General features: G+C 40.6%; 1 protein-coding gene across 1 annotated transcript in view; it reads left to right on the top strand.

The window, feature by feature from the left end:
• The window catches only part of LOC137779551 (protocadherin-15-like), a 165262-nt gene that overhangs the window by 91638 nt on the left and 53397 nt on the right, over positions 1-20227 (top strand). Inside the window, exons 19-23 of the mRNA XM_068567458.1 lie at positions 4278-4371; positions 8368-8496; positions 14642-14947; positions 15961-16191; positions 18663-18779. Of these exons, the coding sequence (XP_068423559.1) occupies positions 4278-4371; positions 8368-8496; positions 14642-14947; positions 15961-16191; positions 18663-18779 (877 nt within the window). The remainder of the gene's footprint in view (positions 1-4277; positions 4372-8367; positions 8497-14641; positions 14948-15960; positions 16192-18662; positions 18780-20227) is intronic.

The raw sequence follows: 20227 nt of genomic DNA, 5'->3' as shown, positions 1-20227 counted from the left end.
TGCAAGGACAAGCTGTGTTGCAGCAGTGTGTCTCTGCCTTTTGCTTACTCTTAATCTGCCCCAGTGTTAAAATGTTTGTTTTTTGGAGGCATGTTTATTTTACGGCTTTGTAGTTTTTAACAGCAAGTGGGAACTGTGATATGATCAAATAATGGGAAACTATGATGCCATTATCACTGTAATCTCTTCAACCAGAAACAACAGAAATCGTGTTGAGTGGATAAACCTCCTTCAGTACATGCTCTGTCTGGCAGAAATGCTAGAAAACCCCGTCACAAGCTCTGATCAACCGAGCAATATAATAACGTCAAGCAGGTGCTGATTTCACACATGATGAATCAAAGAATGATTAGCTGGTGCACTTGATGAGTGTGCAGTATACAGAGCCCTTTGTCATTGCTTTCATTTTTCAACCCTTCAGAACTCCCAATATGATTCAGTCAAGAGATTTTCGCATTTGCTGCATGTTCTGGTTCAGGCTACATTTGGTGCTGGCTCAATCCAGCTATCGTGAATAATGAGCTCTCAAGTCTATAACTTCCTAAAAATGTGGCAGGTTCTTTTGAGGGAAGAGGTGGGATGGCTTCTAATTCACTCTCCATTATGGGAGAGAGCAGGGCTCACCCTTCAGTCAGCCACCAGGCGCTATACAGAGAACATGCAGGAATGACAAACAGGCAGAGGCCAGATCTGGTTCACACATCATAAACAAGTTTAAAGTATTTATAATAAAGCCCCAAGTCTGATGGTCCCCTTCAGACATGTCACATATTCAGTACACAGCACTTACACTAACATTGAAACTATATATATATATATATATATATATCAGCTGCATCAATACATAACCTGACCTGATTGGAGCTTTTCGCAAATATATTGACATTGTTGTCGGCTGATAAGTACAGAATGTCTATGCATCAGTGGTTCTCAAACATTTTCTGTCATGCCCCACTTTGTAGGAAGAAAAAGGTTTGGGCCCCACCACCCCAACACAATTGTAACAAAATGTTTCAACAACTCTTTGTGACTCCACCATCTGTGCTTTTTCAAATAATAGAATAAAGAAAATTGCAATCCCTTTCAAGGAAACCAGGTTGCGCCATCAGACAGAAACTAATAACTAGTGTGATCACTTTGTTAGAACTTTGCAAATAAAGTTATATCTGTGCAACAAATAACTAATATGTGGCAAACAAATTACTTAGTGTGGCTGCAAATAACCTGTTTTGCACTGAATATATATTTGTTTAAACCAATAACGTTCAACCTGTGCAAAACAAAATGAGTGCAGACATGTGAGCTACCACGTTGTGTCAGTATTAGTGGCTCCACTGAGCTGCTTTCCTCTACAAATATTTTTAAAACGGGGTTGTAGATTTGTTACGGCCTCTCAATTCATGTTAAATGTTGAGCTGAGATGTGTACTTTATGCTTTTTCACTATATAGAGTTATTGTGTTTATGGGGAGAGTGTTCGTCCTGAAACCCACAAGGTAGCCGGTTCATCCCTGTTCTCCCATAGTTTCAAGTGTCCTTGAGCAAGACACTGAAGCCCCACAGCAGCACATTGCCCCAGAATGGGCAAAATGCGGAGCATAATTTCTCCACTGTGGGATTAATAAAGAATTTTATTAAAAATTCGAAAAAAAATAATTTTTTGTTATATGTTTTATATTTTTTTAAACAGCATCCATTATGAAAATAGTTCAATATTGAAATGCCAATGTATTAGTTTGAGATCATTTAGAAACAGTAAAATAACTACATAAAGCACATTAAAAGTTTATTAACTTTATCAACACTAAAAATATATATATTTGTCACAATTCTTGAAGTAAGTTAATACATCTAAGGGGTCTGTATCAAGGTTGATAACGCAATGTGTTGATGTTTTTGTTTTTTTAATGCTATCTGGGAATGCATTGATTTTTTACACTTCAAAAACCCAATGTCGGTTGGGCTATAATCAGCAGACGTTGCTGCAATTCTTTATTGTTGATGAAAGCATCCCCTTTGAAGCCAAAGCCTTTTTTGTCACACCTCAAAGTCACAAAAACCTAGAGGCCACGGAAACTTCAAATTTCCCGTGCTCAGGTATCCAGTTGGCAGCTGATTGCTCAGTTGGCAGCCGGTTTTCTTGCTTCACAGATAAATTGAAACTGAAATTGAAAAAGACTTCAGAAGAAGGTCCACCTTTTACAGTCCTGTGAAACCAAACACTGCACAGTTCTAATTCTATTGACTCAAAACAAGGGTTTTGAATGTAAGTACACAATTTATGTACAAATATACAGTATGTCACAGATATGTCTTTGATTTCCCCTAGTGGAATAGCTGAAGTGTATCTTATCATAAAGAAGTATTTCACTGCTGGAAATATAGTCTTTTCATGGATAAAATCGAAGGTGCAAATTGTTTTGTTTTTATTGGCGCTACAGAGACTGGAGAAAAGTATCTGTGTTATTCCCTTTCTCTGAAAAGGGAGAAAATCTGTCACATCCAAAATGCACTGAGCTTGTTGCTGCCACTGAGAAGACAAAGAAAGTGCGAGACTCTTTGCTGTGGGGGACACTTCCTCCTCCAAATACAGCCGAAGTAGCTCAGAAGGTCATTACAATATTAAAATCGCAATCTCCCATATCAACAAAAACATTTCCCTTCTACCATGGTCTTTCAGTGGTAGCGGGCATGAAAATAAAATGTGCAATCTGTTGTTCAAACAAACATCTCTGGAGATTGCGCCTCAGGGTGTAGGGGGGGGGGGGGGGGGTTGGGGAGAGGGGTAACATCAAAAATACATATACCTCCCACATTATGATAGAAAGCTGGTTGAAAATTGGCAAAGTATCCCTTTAAGTGATTGTTAACGTATCCGAGGTGTCTGAGGTCACACCATCTGGCACTACCGTCCTGAACATCAAGTTACCATTCAGGTGCGACTCGAATAGATTGCCTGTAACCTGCACCATTGTCGCTCCAGACAGTGCTGTTAACAGCACCCTGTCAGTCTGACAACATCTTTTCATTTGCGGTGGCTGTGGAGAGGAGGCAGGGCGCTATCACACATGATCAGTGAACCTCTCAAACCCAGCCGCTCGAGTGTAGTTCAGCACTCCAGCTGCAGGAAAGAACAAACTCCCCAAGCTGACTAAGTGACATTAATCATTATAGTCTTTGATATCATCAGCATCGAGATCATCATCGTTATCACTCTAATTATGACAGTTATTTCTGTATATGTTCATTATTTTACACACATCAATGCTCCCTATACCTTTAGCTTCATTGAGCACACAGTGGCCTATTTTCTACCAGCATGCTTTTATGTATAAATAAACATGAGCACAGCGGCCAGTGAAGGATGGTGTGCTGCATATTTAAGGTGTTTTTAGAAAGCCGCATCTGCCCTCTTGAACCACCGATCATCATATGCAATTGATTTAAACCAAAGTGTTCACCTTAACTTGGGACGAGTGTTTTGAAAAATAGACGGTGTTGATCAATGTATTTTAAGATGAGGCTCTACAGTTTAATGGTTATGAGCCGGAGAGGTAAGAAGGGGGCAGCGGTCAGGTTCCGCTTAGCCAAAGAAGCTTTAAATTAAAACTGTGAAGGAGCAAGGGGACGGCAGGGAATTGCAACAGGCATTAATCTAGCAGTGTGTTTAGATGCATTCGTCTTTCCTTCTATTTGTGGTTCTGGCAGAGCCGTGTGTGTGTGTCTGTGTGTGTGTGTGTGTGTGTATGTGTGCCCGTGTGTGCAAACAAAGATAATTCAGCGTTCTGCTTGGGAGTGCAACCACACTTTGTGTTCGGCGTGTGCCAAATTATACCTTGTGAACGAGCAGGATGGTTGCTGTGTCTGCTGCAGTCTGTGGAAAGGAAACATGAATCTTTCTGTCTGTAGTCCATGTGCTTTGGGAGCAAGAGGCAGGCAACAGAGAGAGAAAGACAGAGTGGGAGCTTTTAAAAGCCAACCTGCTCAAAGCCAAAAACGTACCCTTCTCTTTCAGCGACCGTGTTTTATAAATCTGTCTAATCTGGAAGTAAATGAACTCTGTGCTGCCTCCTCCATCCCTCTTTTGGATCAGAAGTAAAGAATTAACATTTGTACAAATCTCTTTAAGTTAACGCTTCTTCTTCTTATGGCACTATGTGATGCAGGATCATGTCGACACGGAGCCTTATATTGCGTTTATTTTCGTGAGGTCATTGTATTAATGTCTCCAGTGTGTAATAATACTAATAATACATGTGTCTCTCTGACCCCTCACAGGATTGGCCTCCTGCTTCTGGGAGAGCCTCTGGACAGAGAGACCACAGATCAGTACCGTCTGATTGTCACAGCCTCCGATGGGAACCCTGGAGGGGTGAGGCACAACCCTCTTAATAACCCTCTATAACTGAAATGTGGCTTGTCGAACCCAAGTGCTTCATTAGCTTGGAAAATCTAGTAGTGCGTATGATCTAACGTATTATAATATCTTGGGATTTTGGCACAGATTCATTAAAAAAAGGGTCAGGTGCAAAACCAATGCAATACCAGAATAATGAGGGCTGCCTGTTAATTTAAGTCCATGCTCAAATTTGAATTTTGTGATTTGGTAATCCGTTGAGTTCCTTTGTGGAATTTCATCATTGATTGATAAAAGCCGCCGCTGAATATCATTTTGGAGGAGTTCAAGTTATGTTTTTCCCTGAGCACAGATGTGTTAATCAGGACTGACATACAGCCTATTATTAATTTCCCTTTTTTTCCTTTTTCGTTCAAACTCCAGTGATTCTCATTCCCTAAGTATTCAGCTTTGCCGTCACTAAAGCAATGGGAAAGACTAATGTTAATGATTTTCACTGTCAAAGGCTAAGATACAACTACTGGGACCTTAAACGTATGTTGTACATTAGAAGGTTGATCTGTTCTTACATCTACAGTTAAAAGTTTACATCTCACAAAAAATGGGTTGGTGTGTTTCTTAACTGCAGCTCGGTCGCGCAATCAAAGCAGTTGTGTTCCACAGATGTTAAACAGTTTTATTGATCGGCCAAAGGATTGTAACATAAATTATTTTTTAGCATTTTTTCTACATCAGATCACAATTTTTTCAGCAAAATGGTGGATAGTGCTCACTGAAATTGTTTAAGAATAATGGATGAATGCAAACTAGTGGAAATGTAGCACTAACATAAAGGCTATATATTGTATTTTAGTACAATTACCCATAACCGTGAACTAAGCTTTAATTCTAAAAGCGTAGTTCCTACTTACTCCTTTGATTAAACTGCTGCCCGTACAGTGTCATCACGAGTAGCTTTGAGTGTTTACATTCACAGAGCTGTCACTTCACCTCGCCTGGGGAAACAGCAGACACTATAACTAAAAGTGAATGCAATGCTGGCTGCTCCATCTCCCACCGAGAGCAGATAATCATATAAACACTCCTAATTTAATTAGACTTCACCTCAGTTGGCTCAGTTTTCGCAGCTCTCTTCCAGGCAGAGGTGAAGCGTGGTTTCCTTCTTAAGATGCAGTGTGATAGGTAATGAACATTAGCTGATGAGCTGTCACAGGAGTGATGTTGATTGCCCCCGTACCCCCTCACCTGGGCATGCACAAACACTCAGAAATGCAGCTTCTTTTCATCTGTCGGCAGACTACATCTGTCAGTCAAATGGAGCGATATGAGAAGCCTTCTGTGCTGCTGGAGTCACCTCGCAGAATGAACCTTAAGCTGCTGCTCTTCCTCCTAATATTCATGGACAGATTATACAAGCAACACCCTTTACCTGTATAGTCTGTGTGTGCAAAACTTCTCTGAGTAATGCTGTCACAACAGGAAGCAAGTGGAGGGACTGAGATGGGTAAATGGCTGTGGGAGGTGAGGGGCTCATTCAGCAAGACAAAGTGCTGCAAGGAAGGCAGGAGACAATAAAATTATCCAAATAAGCGCAGGAGGATCACACAAAGAGGAGGGCGCGACAGAGACAAGGAGAGAGACACCAGAGATTCGGTTGTGTAATTAGCGCAGAACTTTGGTAACCACGGGAACCTGACACAAAAGGGAGAGGCAAGGCGTCTTTCCTCCAGTCCTCTTTGAGTATCTTCAAATCTGCACAAAGGCTGCCGCTGTCAATTGTTGTAGTAATGGATTATGCTACCCATTATTTCATTGATTATTTGAGTAATCGTATAATACAACTTTTGCTTCATTAGGGCGCAATAGCAAATACATAAAAGAGAATACAAGACAGAACTATTGATTGGTATCATTTTAATCATGCAATGATGCAATGATGTTATCTGTCAAAACTAAACCCATTTAGTGCATTAAAGTGCCTTATTCCATGAAGGTTTCAATGTTCCCCTTGTTAGGTCAATCTAAAGCCTCAAATATCCTATACAAACTAATCTGCATGGCCAATTTAAAACATGTATTCTCAACAGTGCAAGATGTAATCATTACCATCAAGGAGACTCAGATCCCAAAAGGGAAGATGGATGAAGCCGTCTCTCTTACCCTCAAAGAAGGGACTACGTAACAGCCTGATCGTATCAGTTCCTGCAACATGGCTCCTGGCCAGGTTTGTCACTTGAAAGGCAAAAACACCATCAGCCACCTCTTGATCTTTCAGACAGTGAGGACAGAAGACGAGACATCACAGAGCGCCATCTAATTTATGTTAAATAAATAATAGCAGCTCATTAATCACACTCCTGGTCATAGAGGTAGTCTTTTTTTGGGGGGCTTTGATAACAACACCCACGCCAGGAAGGAGATGCTAATTGGCTTCGGGTCCTCTGCGCAATTGAAAATAAGTAGATCCCATCACCACGCTGATGGTGAGCTGCGTCCTCTGGTATCTGAGGCATGCAGAGCGATGGTTTTCAGCATGGGTTGCCATGTCAAGTGGTTCATGGAAGGACCGATTTATGTACGCCTCAGAAGCTAGAACAAAGAAAACAACAATGGTGGAGGAATTCCCTACAGACAGTTTGATGAAGGTGAAATTAACAAGGTAATTTGATTTGTGACATTGCAGCGCAGTGTCTCAACCGCAAGGCTAACTTCAAACAGCTGTCTTACGGAGTGTTTATCTCTTGCTCTGGCCGACTCCTCCTTCCATCCTTCCTCCCCCCCCCAATGGAGACCACCATTTATTCCATTGTTTGGATGCAGCTTCTTGTCGGTGCGTTGAGCGTTTCTAAATTTAAAAGATTTAGACATTTTTCTACGTTGATTTATAAAAGTGCTATCAGTGTGTGTGTACTGTGTCAGTGTTTGAAGGTTACCAGCAGATGCCGGGGGGAATTTGCTTTGAGAGCCAAAGAGCTTTGAGATCAAACAAACACAGCGCATTATACATGACAAACACAAGCATGATTTAATTCCCTGTAAACATGAGTAAAATATATTATGTGACATCCTCCAATCTTGTAAAAAAAAAAAAAAAAAAGAAAGCAACAGTCTCCATTCTCGAGAGAAAGGAAGATGTGATGGATCTAATTTGATGTTTCTATGCCCCAGATTCTGGTTCCACCAATCGTACAACCTTTTACAGTTTTTGTAACTAAAGCATATGTTCCAACAGGAATGTAGAAGGTCAAAGCACCCATGATCAGTACACCACATCTTTCTGCAAACAAACCATTAGTGTCAGCGTTCAAATTTCACTCCATATCCCTGATAGTATTTAAGTGCTTGTATGTGTATCCTTCAACACATTACATAGTTATATTGGTTACTTTTACAGGGGTTGTGACACAGTCTATGTTGATGTTAGTAACTTTAATTTGTGTTGTATTTGTCATGAAGACCACAAGCCTCTGAGCAGCTCTGTGCACTGGATGGGCTTTGTGCAAATTCAAAATGTTGAGAAGATGCTGCTGTAATTAAAAAGTCGGGGGATCACCAAAGTTGTTGTACTCATCCTCTTGAACTTGGATTGTCTGTACAAAATGTCACGGCAATCCCTCTAATAATTGTCACCCTTCAGGTGAAATGCCAACGAAAGCTTTATCATGGCTGACAAAGCCATTGCCAGAAAGTGTCAACAGCATGAATGGCCTTATCCCTGTTGATAGCATAGTGGTCGCTAGTGTTTGAACCGTTATAATATACCGTTGCTGCCACAACTTATTGTTGATTTAGTCATTGCTCCTTCCTGTGGAGAAAAGCTGCCGCAATAGTGACAGCTGATGGGGATCTGAGTAAATAATTGCATAAACCAGTGCTGTGTAAATCTGCCCATACTGTAAATGTAAATGATAAATAAGCAGTATATACCCTATTCAACAATAATACTTTACAAAGGAACACTGAATTACCCTGGTCTTTATTGTGCTCTTTCTTTCTTTATTTTTTCTTTAGACGTCCACGACTACGGTGAACATAGTCGTCACTGATGTCAACGATAATGACCCTGATTTTGACCCGACCACACCCACTAATTTTACAGTGGAAGAAGAAAAGGCCAATTTGTTTGTTGGACAAGTCACGGTAAGTTTGATGTTTTAAAACACATTAGCTGCTGTCTCTCCAATGTCCACATACCATTTATTTTCTGCCATCCCCACTAGGTGCAACAGGTCCACAAATTGTACTGTTTCACAAATGTGCCACAGTTCTCATTGTTGTTGTCCATTAAAAAATTACCTGACACTTCCCAACATGGCCAATTTTGTTGGACAGATTTGTCACCCAGAGCTGCATCCCTGTTGACTGGCTTGGTTCAGCACCACTGAGCTGCCAGACTCTTGTAATTACTGTTGAAGATTAATTGGCCGGATGTTTGTGAGTGGATTAATCATGAAAAGATGACAGGCGACATCATCTGAACATGCAGTACACGCTTACAAAGTGGCCGGTAACGCAGTAGAGACCAGGGGTCTTGTTTTTTTATTGCATGTATTTCTCTTTTATTTCAAAGATAATAGCGACCCTAACCCCTAACCCTAACCCTAACCCTAACCCTAACCCTAACCCTACCCTAACCCTAACCCTAACCCTAACCCAATTTTCTTCCCAAGTCATTATTTTTTAACTAAATGCAGCTCGGAGTAAAGTTTCAAAACAGTGAACGAAGAGACATGTTGCTTTCAATAATCTTTATGTTGTTAAAGAGATTGTTCGAAGTTTGGAAGTTGTATTGACCACTTTTATTTTTGGTGTAAGTTCACAATATCAGAAACCAAAAATAATTGTTGTCCACAACAAGATTAATGAATTAGTTTAATAATGATGGAATGTGTTTGATAATGTGCAGTTAAATGTCTTTTTATTGAGTGATTTACACTGTTTGCATGTCATTACATTTTGGACAAGATGGTAGCGCTGCACATTTGATGTCATTTCACAGCACTTTGGTAGATCATTTGGAGATAGAGAGATACACAAAGTGTTTTAAACGTTTAGCCTTTGAAAAGTTCAGGTATGCGTGTGATCACTTCACAAAGTCACATTTTTATAAGATTTGTATGCTCTTTCGATTCTTTGTCATCTTCTTGTAATTGGGTATTCAAGCAATACATCAGCCAAGGGTAAACAGGCACTATCATATGAGAAACACTTGTTTTTAACTTTTAACATTAAACATTCCCATTACATTTTTCAGGAGGTAATAAAATAGACAACTAGAAAACATTGCGTGTTCATGAACTGTGAAATAAGACAAAAGGAAATGTGAAGGAAGCTTGGTGTTTGAATGAGGTAAAGCCCCCAAGTCTTTTCCTCACAAATGCAGCCAGCAGCGAGATTAGAGCTTAGTCTCTCTCTCTCTCTCTCTCTCTCTCTCTCTCTCTCTCTCTCTCTCTCTCTCTCTCTCTCTTCCCCCCCCCCCCCCCCCCCCGCCTCCCCCTCTCCTGCTTTGGAAGGTTTTCTCAGCTGTTACATGGCCAACTTGAGCTGAGACGGTGCTTTTCTGACTGAACGAAAAGTACATTAAAGTACTTAGAGCAACACAATCCTACTCTCCATGCGCATGCACATAAAGAGGCTACAATTTAGCCCGTTGAAGATGATCAAGAAGGGATCTAGGCTTTTTTTTTTTTTGATGCGACACATCATTTTCATAAAATTTCAAGGAACAAGCACAATGTCTCAAACAAAAGCTAACATATTGTAGACAAACAGTGAATATAATGATCAATCATTAGATTAGATAATACAACACTACCATAAGTTGGACTTTTTGTCATTTGACATTTTGCTAATTGTTGACTGTGGACTGCTCACTTTAATTATTTGGGCAATGAAGACAGAACACCAATTTAGAAACATTTCTGCAGCATATTAATGCAACAGCCAAAAATTCATTTTGTTATCTCCAACACATATCAATAATTAGAGGTCCCACCAACTTATTCATACCTTCATCTCCTATTGGTATATTTTAAAATCACTTTATGACTTCGGACTTCTGCCTGGATCCAGTACAATCGAGTAGAATCTTGAGCTCTTGGTAAAGTTTGCTTTCCTCTTCTTCAAAATTATTATCACTACTTTAAAACTCTTCAAAAACTATACAATCCATTTGTCTATGATTAATTTAATCTTTATTTCTTTTATTCTGTTTTGAATTATTTTCTTTTTCATATCCCATTCTCGTTGATGAAAAAGATTCTTATGCCACGTTGAGTTGCCTTGGTCCAAAAGTTTGCAATAGAAAAGGAAATGTCTTTAATTTCATGAGAAATGCTGAAATGTAAAAACTTTAGATTTCATTCCACACGCAAAGCTGAACTCAATCATCAAGGTTGAAGGCAAAATTAATCTGTGCCAAATAATTACAACCTACTGCTCTTGCCTGTTTCTTGTAGATCCTGTATACCCCTTTGGGGGTTTGTCCCCTTCACTTAATCCTTCCATGTGGAAAGACATTTTCCTAATTTGTCATGGCAGGAGGACATACTTTAAGAGATCATGCTCATTATGCAGTATTTGAGGAGACCATGCCTTTCAGGACAATTTGGCTGTAAAATAGGTAACACCGTTTTAGGTGTTTTTGTAATAGCTTGGCAAGTGTTAGTGTATGTGTGTATATGTAGTTGCAGGCAAGGTGCAAGCTAATTTACCAAACAAAGGCTCTCGGTTCAATAAATTACCCCATATCAGCATCAAAAGCATGTGGCCTTAAGATTCAAAGTGCCAAAAGCCCTGTATAATGTTTCAAAAAATGTCCCTAAATCACAATTTCAATTTTTTTTTCTCATTTAGCCTTATTAAGTCACCCACAACAGAACACACCTCACATATTTCTGTCCAGACCCAACAAGAGTCCAAGAGAGAAGTTGCCGAGGCTAACTTGACCGAACAGAGCCAGTCGCACTTAATGTAAGCTAAAGCACTGAGTTTGTTTTACCCGGATGCGTTTTTAAATAGAGACTCTGGGTGCTGGAGCGCACTCTGCACAAACGGGACCGGTTGCGCACTAAACGTGTGATGAACAACTGAACTCACACGATCACACACACACAATAGGACAACTAGATCATATATGTTCAAACTATATTTTTTACTAAAAAGAACTTCAAGCACCATATTGAAGTAGACTGAACCTGATCCGAACATCATTTGTAAAAATTGTCTGAGTCGGGTATCCACACTCTATTCCACGAGGTGCACAGGCAGTCAAGAGGGATACAATCTAGAAAGGCAGTCTTTTTATTTTAACAAACTCTACAATTTACGGTTGACCAGTTGTTGAATTTCAGATCTGTCAAGTTCATACACTGGAAAACACACACTCGCACACTGTGATTTGTCATAATGAAAGACAAAGTGCGGAAAGCAAACATTTGTGGCGCCATAGGATCGTCCCTTGAAGCACAACACTTGTGTATTTTGCTGTTTCATCATTCTGCCAGTTAGGCTGACACCGTTGTAACTGCGAGCGCTCTGTGTGTCTGAATAGCATTTGTCTTGTGGAGATTTGTCCCCATCAGGACGGTAGCCAGCGGCTGACTGTCATATGCAAGCCAGGTAAAAGTCAAGTGGCGGATGAAAAAATGGATTAGATGTCGACTGCTTGAATTAAAATAGTATATGTGTCTTGCCAGTTATTCCACATGTAAATGAGATGTGTTACTGTAAAATCACTTCACTTATTCCTGTAGCACCTTATAATAATAACACAAATGCAGTCAACCACGAAGCTTCAGGCTCTTGCCGACAGTGAAGATGACTGCAGCGCAAATGCATAATGCCATTAAGTAGCTTAATGCTAGCCCTGAAGCGTTGTGGATTATCGCTACAGTAAATGGAACTGGATCCCACCTGTTCTTATTTTACACACACTCACAGTGACTGGAGACGATTAACGAGGTTATCACAATTGACAGCATTGCTGCTTGTGCTAATAGAGTCATTTGTTCTGTGACTGACAAATCCTACACCGCGCAAGCCCATTCTGTTTGCTCACAGCGGGGAGCCATAATCTGGCCATGCAGATGACCGGAGGACAAATCGATTAGCATTTGTGTCCGACACAACATGGGAGCATCACGTGGAATTGTTGCTAATGGAGAGTTTGTTAAAAATAATGCCATTTATTTATTATGCAAGCAGGTTCCCTGATTGAGTGAGTTTTTGCAAGCTTTGATATGATGCATTTCACCTGGTTAAAGCACATACAGTCACGCCTTTTGCTTTGGTTTCGTGAGGCTGACAGCTTAATTTTATGTTCCAAAATACTGTGCCCGGGGTTTAGCAAGACATCGTTCTGCCTCCAGTATTAGTGGGAAAAATAAAAATTAGGTTTCAGCATCAATCTTCCAAAGCAAGATTAATATGGTGGTTTTCTAAATGCCACGAGTGAAAAGACAAACTAAACTATACTATATATTAGAGAGCTGCTTGGTCTTTTTATCTTCTTTTTTTTAAAGACTGCTGCCAACTGTTGAAGCTGCTTCTTGTGCAGCATTGCCCGCAACTGAAGGAGATGCCTCCACTCCCACAATAGATTTAGCGAGTCCTCTAACCAGCTCACGATCCAAAGTATTTACCAGGTACTAAAGTGTTCTCACAGTGTGAAGAAGATGATAAGCAAAATAATTAGTGCCAAATAGTCAGAAAAATTCCAAATCATTTTGTGATAATAATTTGGGCAAACAAACAAAGGCTGTACGGTCCCCACTAAAGCCATGTATTATAACACGACCACCCATGTTGGTAATGTCTTCCAACACCTGCTGCGGGTGGTGTAGGACCCGACCTGGCCTGCACAGACCTCTATAATACATGCAGTACATTTGGAGGCTTTGAAAATATGAAGATTTGCTTTTGGATTTTATTTCCTGTAAAATTAATTGGATTACATCCCTTACAAAGCAACTAGAAGTGTGAATGTTTGTTATGTAATCACTTCAGCGACGAAGGGTTCCATGTGCACATATTGACACGATGTGCTTTGGTCTGTTTTGCAAAGGCTTAATGCTGAGGTTCAATTTTTAGCCTTGGCTTTGAATCTTTGTCAGGCACTCCATGTACAACAAATTGGGGTTAGCTTTCAGCAATCACATGCCTATCCTCCCCCCTCCTCAACTGTTCCTCTTTTTTCCCCTCTTTGTTCTGCCTTGTCCTTACTTGCACTAAGGTTGATAAAATATTGCCAAACAGAGAGATGAAATGAGGCTTCATCTCACTGTCTTTTTTTTCTCCCTCCCCCTTCCTCTCTCTGTCTCCTCTGTCTCCCTTCAATTACAACAAAGAATTACCACCACACAGGGGACAGTTGTATAATAAACACACACACACACACACACACACACACACACACACACGTGTAAACACGAGACATAATGATTGCTTGTCACATCCACACAGAACACACAGGATCGCTTTTCTTAGCTTTTCCGAAGATCATTTTTTGACCATTTGTTTTATCATAAAAGAAATGAAATCAAAAACTCTTACTAATCTGTGACTCTAATCTCAATATAAAGAACAATGAATGGGAAACTGAATGGCAGTGTCTTTCCACTGTGTTGCAGAACTCTAGCTTACATGGCTATGTGCTTGAAGCTAATGTAAAGACATAAGGTGTAAAGATGAAGCCTGGTTCTAATGGATCACATCAAACTCACACTAGCTATTTGATTAAAAAGCTCTTCATTTGAGTTTTTGAAATGTGTTTTTCCTGTGGGAATAACACAAAGCTATTATTGATGAATGTAAATGGTTTCTCAGTGTTTCCCACATGTGAGTTTACTTCCGCGGCGTCTGGAGGTATAAAAGGGGTTTATTGATGACTTTGTATTGACGTTTCATTCAGCAAGCCCACAAGCTCATTTCTTCCAACACAAACAATCTCTAAATCCACTGTGAAATAGTGGCCATTGCAACATTAGCCGACTATTATGCTTCCATCTAATTACTCAAGCTATATTTCAGGCTGTGTCTTGGTTCAGTTTGCTTTGGCTCAGACTAATGAATTACACTTATTCTAGTTCACTTACCTGCTTTTGGCGCTTGGCAGAATTAAATGGCAATTGGTTGAAAAATCTATTTGCAAAAAAACACAAATGTCAGCTACCAGATCACCTAAACTGAAGTCGAACAACACACTTGGCATGTCTTTCTATAGGCTTACAAAGAGTTAACAACAATAATTAAATTAATATGATTCAATATTTGTCTTTCTCACCAGGCCACAGATCCAGATGCAGGGGTTAATGGCATGGTGCGCTACCGGATCGTGAATCTACCAGACTTATTTATAATCAGCGCTAATGGTAGCATCTACACAGGAGTACCTCTTGACCGAGAGCTTCGTAGCCAGTATGACCTGGTTGTAGAGGCCTCAGATGGGGCAGTGGATCCACGGCGGACCACCTTGACCCTCTCAATCCAGGTCACGGATATCGATGACAACAGCCCAGTCTTCTCCCAGCAAACGTATGTGGCTAACGTACCTGAGAACAGCCCAGTGGGAACTGTGGTCCTGAAGCTAAGCGTACGTACTTCTGTGCATCTGTTTATTTCAAAGGTTGTTTTTCTCTCTCATCCTTAAATGTCCTGTCTCTCCCTCTATATAATGTAGCCAAAGTGCTTCAAATTGCAGCTGAAGTGGCTTTTAGCATCTTTTAGGCATTTGAGAGGTAAATTGTTTCCAGGCGCAAACATTACCAGAAACATGCCGTACATGGCCTTACATATGCAGAGAAACAAACAATTTGTTTCTCCTGCCATTACGGCGTTTTGACTATTTCAAACAGAATAACATGACAATTTTCGAGTCATAACTAGCCTTTGCCCTTTGTCTTTGTATACTACACCCATTTTGGAGAAACTTGCTCATGTGTTCGCACTGAAGTATGAGGAAAGCAGAGTAGAGTTACGAGTAATTGCAGGCATATTGTGAGTGACATTTCGCAGAGAGGGCTAAAGCAAGAGGGGAGGTTAAGAAGCAGGGGGTGAGGGCGAGGGGTGTGAATGCACTGGCACTGTGACACCATTAATCTCCTAGGCAACGTCACCTCAACTCTAAACGGACGGGGTGGCTGGCAAGACGCCTAGAGCTAAAGTGAGATAGATACAAAAAGAAAGTGGTTAAGTTCGGGAGCTTGAAACCTCCTGCTTGTACCTGAATTCATTTAATCTGTTTTTGTGTGTCAATAAATAAAGTTTGAGTGTGGGGGCGTGTGGGGGCGTGTGGGGGCGTATCCAATCGACAACCTGTTTTCCAGCATCCATCTTTTAACCTTACGGTAGCCTTTACAATGAGATCTTTGAGGGTCATGATGTTATGCAATGAGGACCACTAAGTAACCACTGCGGCATAAAAATGCAGAATTAAAATTGAAACATTAATATTTATTGGATATTCATTCAGCCACATTACTTCTATATAGTTTGAAAGTATATGTCTGCTCCCTCTTTCTATCGTCACTGTTTCTCTCCACACACAACCAAGTTTTCTTCAGTGTAGTATAACTGGTCTCCCCCATCTCTTCTTCCTTCTCGCAGGCGGTTGACTCAGACCTCTTCTCCAATGTCACGTATCGGATCAAGACTGAGTCGGCCAGGCAGCTGTTTTCTCTGAACCCTGTCACCGGGGAGTTAGCGGTTCTGCAGACCCTGGACTTCGAGGACCTCGCTGCTATGGGCATGGGGGCCTCTTTCACTTTCCAGGTGGAAGCTGTCGACCAAGGCGGGGTCGTGCCCCCAGGGCAGGCCACCGTCACGGTCCGCATCACGGTAAGAGCCCCCGGATAGTCAGTCCACCGCAACCTCTCAGTGATCTATTCTCCTTCCATCTATCCTCATTGTCCCTGAGGCGCAGCAGAACTGGCAGTGAATATGTGGTGACTCATTAGCAGAGTTTTACAGTAATAGTAGCCATAGTCCGGAAGGGGATTGGAGACATATTGTACAAAGCTGCACCTGTGCTCCATTTGAAATTCAGTTTTACTGCATTCAGTGTGAACGCTGAATGCATTTCCTTTGTCAAACATATTTTGGCCTCCCAACCTGCTTGCCCCGGTAACATCACTGGGACAAAGATAATTTTTTGGATAGGTGTTTCCGCCTCGCACACATTGCTAGTCCGATTGGAACGACTCATTAGCTTTGTGACAGCAATTATGTCGGGTTGTTCAGAAGCTTGTATTCCTTTTACAACCTTTCAAGAGATTAACAGCTGAATCCCAACAAAGGGATTATACGCCTTATGGTGTGCTACTATTCATGTGTGTACTCATACTCATTTGTGTGTGTTAATGGGTGTGTGTTTTTGCTCTGTGAGTAATTCCACGCTTCAAAACGTGTAAATTCACATGCATCGCTGTGTACAAATACAGCCCTAGTGACCGTCTCAAAGTCTGCAGAATAAGCTTTCTTTATTGTATGCTTGTTTAAGCATTCTCGCTCCGTGAACTGCCAACCTGTAGACTCAGTTTGTCCTCTGATAAGGACAAGCTGTGCTGCAGTGTTTGTGCTGTCACCCAGGCGCTGTGTTTGATAGGATAAGGCATTGCAGCCAGTGATATCAAATCCATGTCTGCTATTTGAAACGGTAGACATGAATCCGAATGAGCTTAATGGATTCACACAGGCTTCTCGGGGACTGGAGTTGGAGCTGATTCAACTGATTCCATTTCCTTCCTCATATAACACCTCCAGAGGGTTTTTTTGAAGTTGTTTCTGTTTGATTTCCCCTTGTATTGTTTTGTTGTTGTCTCTTTTGTTGGATGCCTTGCAGTGATGGATTGAGTGTCCTGTCTGTCTTTTTGTTCCGAATGAGTCTCCCAAACTCTTTCTTCTATTCTTGTACTGGAATGGAAGATAGACGCCGTGTGCGTGTGCATGCATGGATGGAGATACTGTATGGAGCACATCCATGACGAGTGTTTCTGCGCTTACATCCTGTGAACACTTGGAGCACACTGATCAAGCTTTGTTGTTCAAAGTCAGGGCTGGATCATAGATTTTCTGTAAGGAAACACTAAACATGTGTCTAGATCAAAGTGAGTCCTCTATCAATGAGTTTATTTTGGTTGCCCATTACTCTAAACAGTAGAAAGTAAAGAGAAAGGTCACAAACGATGATGAGGCTCCGGCCATTTCACCACGTTACTAATCTGTTCCTGACAAATTAGGTTTAATTCTCACAAAGCACAGCAAAGGGTTGCACAGTTAAGAAGATTGCATCTATTTGCAGGCTCATACCGTGGTAGATTTCTGCTGAGCATTATTTACGTGGAGGAGGTGATTAAAAGCAGTTGTCACAGAGATTGTTGGTAGCCTTCTGGTTACATTAAAATATGAAAGGCTCTCCCTTGGGCCAGTGTTTGTTTGTTTTTTTCATTCTGGGCTGCTGTAGAAAAATGGAGGCGCAACACTAAAGACTCTGTGAAAGGGACCAGCTCTCTAGGTCGATATAAAGGTAGATATGCTAATAGAAACTTAAATAGTTTTAGTTTCAGTTGATTATACACCAATAAAAATGGTTGTGAATACTATATTCCATTTCTGCTTATACATCCTCAGAAACCCTACACACTGTTAAACACAATTAACAGCTTTTATTTCTCTTGAGGCAATGTGTCGTGAAATTATAGATCAGTAAACCAATACTTTAATTAGCACAGGCCTGATTGGTTCAATTTGCACAATATATGTTTTAGTTTTAATCAGCCAACCATAATGGATTATATTTGTATTATATATTTTGTATTTAATTTAAATGTAGAATATGGATGGGTTTATTTCATCTGTATTGGTGTGATTACAGTCAATAGTATATCATCACATTCAGCTCAGATGTACAGTTCTTAAAGTGCAAGGACAAAGCCTGGGGCATGGTGAATTACTGCAGTGCCATTTTGCCTGAATCCACAATAACCTGCTTGAAATGTTAGCTGAAATCAAACTGCTGCAAAGTCTGCACTGCTACAATATTACTTTTTCCGCATGCAGACAACATCAGCAAAAGAAGTAGAAAAATACATTGATAAATATGTTTGTACCTTTTAAATATCAAATCTGATTCGGCACTGAAGGAATATATGTCCTGCACGTTCTCTACAACTTGTTAATCTGTAGTGTCGCTGAACATGTAGTTCTTTGCTGACTCAATAATGGCATATACCTGCAATGTAGCCAAGGTTATGAATACCACCAACACTGATACAGCTACTTTTTGTGCAATCTTTTTTTTTTTTTTTTAGGACATGAATGACTTCTCCCCCATCTTTACCCAAGATCTGTATAAGGGCTTGGTGGCGCCCAATGCAGAGAAAGGAACTGTCATCACAACGGTTTTTGCTGAGGACCAAGACCCACCAGTGAGTATAAAAAAACACAAGTCACACTTCAACTTCAACTTTTAAAACATGCAATGTTAATAAAGTACAGGACATGTTGTGCTCAGCCATTTTAAAGTTGTTTTCAATGCTCTCATTAGAGCTGGTGCTATATTGTAAGGGGTCTTCACTTGTATGAGGTTTCTGTCGGTTGCCTCAGACAGCTTCATGTTTCTTCAGACTCCTTCATCTAAAGCAGGTTCTCATAGGACTGGAGCTATGAAGAGCCCTTTTGTATTTTTTATTTTTTTTATGGAATCTGCAAACCGAGCAACACAATGCAGGAGAGCAAGCATGCCACAATGTTGAGACTAGAAATGATATGACTAACAGGAGGTAACACGGGCGCAATGAAGAACTTTTTTGGAGTGTTGAGAATTACCAAAAAATGTTGCGTTGCTTCGTATATTTTGTTAGCATACTGTGTGTATTTAGCGTAGCTCAACAAAAGGAATATAAATAGTCCATTGACTTCCATGCCTTGCCATAATAGCCTCCTGCTCTCAATGTGTTTTTTATAATGACGACTTGTACGGTGGGACTCGATGCTTGTTATGAGTGTCCCTCCTGCTGATGGAATCTCACCAGAGTCTGAGTGAGCTTATGTACTCTCTGCAGCACTTAAACGCTGAAGAATATGGGTGCCTGTCAGTCCTAGCTGTGGGTAGTAAAGCATCCCAGAATGATCGGCGTTCATCTCACTCCTCCTCTCAGAGAGAGCCTGACCCTCCTTCTACTTTCCCAGTCACCTCCTCTCCACGTTGCCATCTATGCAGCTAGGAAATCATTCTTTTTAATGTGAACTTCCCCTTTCATTGCATTTCATTCACTGAACTATTCTTATAGAGAAATCTTGTGTAGTATCAAATATTCAACTGTGCTGAGGCCCGAATATTATGAAGGAAAAGTAAGAATGAAAGAAAATGATCGTCTAGTTCATTTTGTGAGAAGTCAGTTGTCTGGTTGTCAGTCTCAAAAGATTCCAAGGCACAAGGATTGTCAGTCCAAAATCCTTTATTGATGCGGCTCGTCATCAGAGTGTAAATCGCAATGAGGAGAGATGTTTAAAATTAAATTTAGTAAGAGGTCATTTGATGTGTGTTGCATGGCATGTCATTGCTGCCCACTTAAATAGACCTCTTACAAGACGTAAAAATTACAAAATAAGGAGGTTAAAGGGACATAATGTTGTGGCTCCCGGAGTTTTCTGAGATCCTCATCCCTTGTCCACTGGTTGTTAATTGGGAAGACCTTTGATTTGTGTCTGAATGAACCATATGGCACATTCATGTAGTTACCAGATGGTGTGGCTACAACATTAGCAAACCTATTGTTGTACTATGGCTCCAAATTTAGATTACATTATGACCTGTAGAAAGATGTTTGTATTGTAGGGGCAAAGAAAAGACATTTTGAAAGGACTTATATTC

Source organism: Clinocottus analis, unplaced genomic scaffold, assembly GCF_023055335.1.
Source record: "Clinocottus analis isolate CAN_PGR_092001 unplaced genomic scaffold, fCliAna1.0.p SCAF_8, whole genome shotgun sequence".
Classification (NCBI taxonomy): Eukaryota; Metazoa; Chordata; class Actinopteri; order Perciformes; family Cottidae; genus Clinocottus; species Clinocottus analis.
The sequence above is the reverse complement of the archived record's forward strand: the minus strand, read 5'-3'. Positions and strand labels throughout refer to the sequence as shown.